The sequence below is a fragment of the Mya arenaria genome, chromosome 17 (assembly GCF_026914265.1).
Source record: "Mya arenaria isolate MELC-2E11 chromosome 17, ASM2691426v1".
NCBI lineage: Eukaryota > Metazoa > Mollusca > Bivalvia > Myida > Myidae > Mya > Mya arenaria.
The window spans coordinates 20,007,116-20,012,953 of record NC_069138.1 but is presented as its reverse complement, the minus strand read 5'-3'; the positions used below and the strand labels follow the sequence as shown (position 1 = coordinate 20,012,953).

Here is a 5,838-nt window from a genome sequence, read left to right as displayed (position 1 = left end):
TGCTTAAGTGCATTAATGCGCTTTTTGCCCACAATAGTACACTTAAAATGAGATAAAAATGCGCCTTTAACGCAGAAAAAATGCGCTGTTTACACAGAAAAAAATGCACTTTTAGCGCAGAAGAAATGCGCTTTTTATACAGAAAAATGGATCGATTTAAATTTTATTACCCCTATCATAAATTAGAACTACGCGAGTCGGATGTGTAGCCTGAAGAATTATTTACTGTCGACATTATTGCTGTTAGATTGGCATTTTATTCATTTATAGACAATGATGTTGCCATTTTACTTTCAAGTGTAGGTGGCATTTGAACTGAAGGTAACAATGTTAAGCCGGGCAAAAATTAACAAGGAAAATTAACAAAGGGCTTTAACTCTAAAAATATGGAAGCAAGAATTATGGTTCTTGTGCACTGCACTTGCCCTCAATGAGATATATCTACCTGTTAAGTTTCAGGTTGATACCTCTGATAGTTTACAATATATGACAAAATTTAAGCTTGAAAATTAACAAAGGGCAATAACTCTAAACATATAGATGCAATAGTTACAGTTCTTAAGCACTGCACTTGCCCTCATTGAGATGTATCTAGCTATGAAGTTTCAAGTTGATAATCTTCAAGATATGCCCCGGACAAAACTTAAAACTTGAAAAGTAACAAAGTGCAATTACTCTAAAACTAAGAAAGCAAGAATTACTGTTATTGTGCACTGCACTCGCCCTCCATGAGATCTATCTACATATGAAGTTTCAAGTCAATAACTCTTATATTCTACAAGATATGCCCCGTACAAAACTTTAAGCATGAAAATTAACAAAGGGCAATAACTTTGGAAATATGGAAGCAAGAGTAACAGTTCTTATGCAATGCACTTGCCCTCAATGAGATCTATCTACATATGAAATTTTAAGTTGATACCACTAATAGTTTACGAGATATGCCCCAGACAAATGAAAACGGGACGCGAACGCCGCTGCCACCGCCGCCGACAAAAGTAACTCCTACATTTATATATCACCTAGTCAGGCGACACAAAAAGACCCATCTGGATTAAAAAGCCGACAATTAATGTTCTAGTGTATAATGCACAGAAATATGGCAGGAATATCCGGTGTCATTCAGCTGAGAAGTCCAGTCCAGGGTGTCTGTTTTACTTTATTACCCCATCATAAAATTGTTTACATAAAGAAAGCCGATAAATGTTTTTCCGCTATGAATAATGCATCTAGATCATCCAAACGCTTGCACAAATATGTTTACCTGACCTATTTTACAACCAGAACCATGCTGGACATCTTTCAGCTCCACAGAAAATTTACACATCATTTTCTCAGCTACTTATTGTTTCTATTGTTTGTAAACAAAATATTATCTTCAAATAATTATAATCTTTATTGATTATTGGTAAATTGAACTGACGTAATATATTAAATGATTTACGCATCATTGAATCTCAGGATTTTCCATACAGTACTCCTTTATTTTTTTACATGCGAAAAGTCTGGACAAGCACAAATAGAATGAATTTTGAACAAAGACCCTTCGATGTAACCGTGACTTTTGACCTATGGGTATTGCCCGTGACATGTCGACTTCTCATAGTATGTCATTGACAAGTTTTTTTAAAAGGTCAAGTTATAGGCCTGACAAGCCCATATAAGACAGAAAGATGGACATTGACCCTAAAAACAATTTGTCACTCCCTGCCTAACATGGGTGGAGACATAGAAAATCTGAACCTAAAATCTTACATCAAAATCATTGACAGCCAGCGAGGCTTCCCCACTGTGGTAGAGCAGATCTCCTCGTAACTGTCTGGTCATTACATGATCACTATTCAATGACAGCGATTGGTTGAACTTGCTCCGAGCCATCCGGATATTCCCTACCTCCCTGCATTTAAAAATTGTGATTGTTATAAATAATATTGCAATTATTAAATCACAGGCTTATGTTCCAAAAGTAAATGATTAGAAAAAAAGTTAAAATTCAATAACATTTAAAAAACAATTGCCAAACTTATGTCAAAACTCTGCTTACAATTCTTAAAATCCTGATAATCAATTGTTTTTTAACAAGAGCTGTCCGAGAGACAGCATGCTCAACTATTCTGATGCTTTTAAGTTTAACTATAGCAAAGTTTTAGTGAAGCATGCATGGATAACTTCAACCATAACCAGACTTTCAAAATTAGATAATAAAGGGGGAAAATTTGCATTAATTACATGTACATGCAAGTACTTGATTGTTTATAGTTTCAATGCAAAAGTAAAAGAACACTTTGTATTTCTGTGAATCTGACCAAAAATTAATACTACCACTGGTCAAGAGTTGGGGGAAAAATGAAAAGGAAATACCAGTTGTTTGATCGGTAACCTGAACATTTTTGAATATATAAACATCTTATTAAAGGATATTTAATGAAGTTATTCAGATTGTGAGCAAGGCCATTTTGGCCGAAAAAAGAGAAGGAAAATGAGTCCTGAATTTATAACATCAATGAAATAGCAAGCCTTAAGTTTTTTCGATAAAGTGATACATATATATATTGTGGTGACGTCATAATCTTATTTATTACTGGTCATATTAAAATTGTTGCCATATAATGATAATGCTTGACAAAGTGAGCAAAGTATCAATCTGTGAAACTTGTTTTAACACTTTCAATTAACGAACTCTTTCAATTGTGTACCCTGACCTTTGAGGTATGGACCCAGGTCAAGGTAACATCATCTCACTGATGACAACATTTGTACTAGAAGATATGGTAATCCATTAATGCATAAGTTATAGCCCGAACACAAGTGTGTACTCTGACCTTCAAATGTCTTGAGTAACCTTGATCATTGAGGGATGGACCCGGAAAAGGTCACTGCACATTGTCTCAATGAAGACAACATGGTAAGTTAAAAGGTAATCCATCAATGCATTAGTAAGTTGTAGCACAGACATAAAATGTTACGGCCAGACTGAAAGACAGACAGACGAAGTGCATTCCTAAAATTTCCTGCTCACTCTGTAGCGAGGGATTAAAAAATATGAATTCTCATTGGAAATTTTACCCAAAATGAAGTTTTTTACACATTGATTTTCATGACCAGGAAGAGTTATTTCTAAAGCAAATAGGATATTCCAGATTGGTGAAATATCTGTATCTATAATTCATGAATATCAAATTTCGGCCCCAATCCCACTTCTAAACATATACTTTTCTCCAAATTAAAAAACGAAATTGCCGTTTTTTATCATTTCATCAATTTATTGGATCCCTGATCTGTTTTCGTACAGAAAAAAAGAATTGACATTCTTTGATCTTTCTGTCTATTCTTAAAGCATCTTTTATCACCAATCTCTGATTCTGAGCAAACTTTTACCAACCTAAAAGCCTGAGCGAGGCTAGTGCAAGCGTCCAGGTGATCCGGGTCCTTGCAAAGCACTTCTTTGAACACCTCAATAGCGTTGCGAACCTTGCCGCGGTAGTACTGAGCCAGACCGAGATAAAACAGATTCGACACCTCGTCTGCCCCGCCACTGTCCAGGTTACGCTTGAAGTCATCTTCAGCTGCCGTGTAGTCCTGAATACAAAGACCTTGTTTCGTTTATACTACTTTATTTAAGCTTGATTGTGATGACAGCTAAAAGCCTATTTGAATCACTCTTAAGTATCTTTCCTGGGAATAGAACAGTAATAAAGTCCTTTCAGAGAGGCCTTAAGAAAGAACCCTGGACAGGGATTGAACCCACAACCTTTTGTATGAGAGGCGGAGGTTTAACCCACAAACTTAATTTGTAAGTTAAAATTTAATGTTTATGTTTTTTTATATGAGAATAGTACTTATTTTTGTAGGAAATGGCATTTTTATTCAAAACTGTTTTGCATTCTTCATTTACAAGTTACTCCATTACAAGCAGGTCTGGCTAAATCATATTCTTGTTTTTTGTACCTCATACATTTATATCACAAGTGACGTCGTCTTCATGAAATGCGATCACATATTTATTATATCTAAGAAGTGTAATCATTTTTGACATGATGTCATAATTGAAAAGCGTTAAAAATAGTCGTGTTTATAGTAGCAGTTTATGTATATAGCACCCATCGCAAAATTTCAAAAAAGTGTCAGCCATTCCAACATCCTCTGATATTTTGTCATTGAGTAAGAAAATTTACAGGTCTAATCAATTTTGTTTGAAAACTTGCTTTTTCAAAGCCTTTGTTGCTAATTTTACATTTACAATGAATAAAAACGTATATTAGAAAAAAAGATGGTAACCAGTTAAACTTGAACAGAAATATCACAGAGCTTAATTTTACAAAATATTATTAAAGCAGCTTAATTGTCATTTTTTGACACTCGCACTTAATTGTAATGGAAATTTTGGAATGGTCGATTTGTTTGTATTTTGGACCAAACTGGTACTGGTTTGTAATCAAATAACATGTTCCAGGGTTCAAATTTAACTTTTTGCCACTTGCTAAAAAGAGCCAATGGCCTAAAATCTTACTTGCCAGATTGGCAAAAATACTTGCTTTTTTCTTTAAAAAGTTATCAAATGACATAACTTTCAATGTTACCTAGATTTACACTAGTTAAACTAAAACTCAGTATTCTAGGAGTATGCCATCACATGTCCAAACAGGTCTTTGGAAAACTCATAAATTCTACATGGAATGACTTATGACATATCTGCTTGTAGCTGTTTAACCAGAACGTCAATGGCACGAGACAGGTCTTCTATGGCCAAACCATATTTACCAAGCGAAAGGTAGGCCTGAAATAACAATACCACACAGGCATAGAACAGACATACAATATTATTCATTCAGGATAGTTTTTGTCAACACGTACAAATTAAAATCAAACAATATATATGTTTAAGGAATCCGACCCACAGATAAGCCAGTTGTCTGATAGATCCATTAACAATAATGTTACATTATGAAGCCTGGTGATTCCATGAAGCTTTTGTATCATTTGAAAGGTAATTGTTTGGTGATTACTTATATGTAAAATAAATAAATAACCAAAAGACATTATAGTTAAAAAAAATCTCACTGAATCGAATGTGAAATGGCCTGTTTAGAAATTGTTAACAGAAGCAAACACCTTTCTATAATACATGTGTATTGTTGATTTAAGTTTTATATACTCTCGCACTACACGCTATCAAATGACAATTAAATGATATTTGGTCACCGGGCATTGAAAATTCACTTATTTGGATATGGGATAACTCAATCAATTATAACATGACTGTACTACACCATGTACCTAATATAATAACATGACTGTACTTCACCATGTACTTAATATTTTAACATGACTGTACTACACCATGTACCTAATATTTTAACATGACTGTACTACACCATGTACCTTATATTATAACATGACTGTTCTACACCATGAACCTAATATTATACCATGACTGTACCACTCCATGTACCTAATATTTTACCATGACTGTACTACACCATGTACCTTATATTATACCATGACTGTACTACACCATGAACCTAATATTATACCATGACTGTACTACACCATGTACCTTATATTTTACCAAGACTGTACTACACCATGTACCTTATATTTTACCAAGACTGTATTACACCATGTAACTAATATTTTACCATGACTGTACTACACCATGTACCTAATAGTATAACAAGACTGTACTACACCATGTACCTTATAATATACCATGACTGTACTACACCATGTACCTTATATTTTACCATGACTGTACTACACCATGTACCTAATAGTATAACAAGACTGTACTACACCATGTACCTAATATTATACCATGACTGTACTACACCATGTACC

General features: G+C 34.2%; 1 protein-coding gene across 1 annotated transcript; it reads right to left on the bottom strand.

The window, feature by feature from the left end:
* Nucleotides 1-1,743: 1,743 nt before the first annotated feature.
* LOC128223254 (tetratricopeptide repeat protein 13-like) lies at nucleotides 1,744-3,957 on the bottom strand. The gene is made up of 3 exons (XM_052932545.1): nucleotides 3,949-3,957; nucleotides 3,383-3,579; nucleotides 1,744-1,897 (listed from the first exon to the last, which is right to left on the bottom strand). Exons 1-3 carry the CDS (start codon nucleotides 3,955-3,957, stop codon nucleotides 1,744-1,746), a joined length of 360 nt encoding a protein of 119 aa, XP_052788505.1.
* Nucleotides 3,958-5,838: the final 1,881 nt, after the last annotated feature.

Bases quoted from the DNA above. Each gene is read 5' to 3' on its own strand.
- LOC128223254 (XM_052932545.1), bottom strand. The intron at 1,898-3,382 runs GTTGGTAAAAGT...TTTTAAATGCAG, and splicing joins AGCCTCGCTCAGGCTTTTAG to GGAGGTAGGGAATATCCGGA.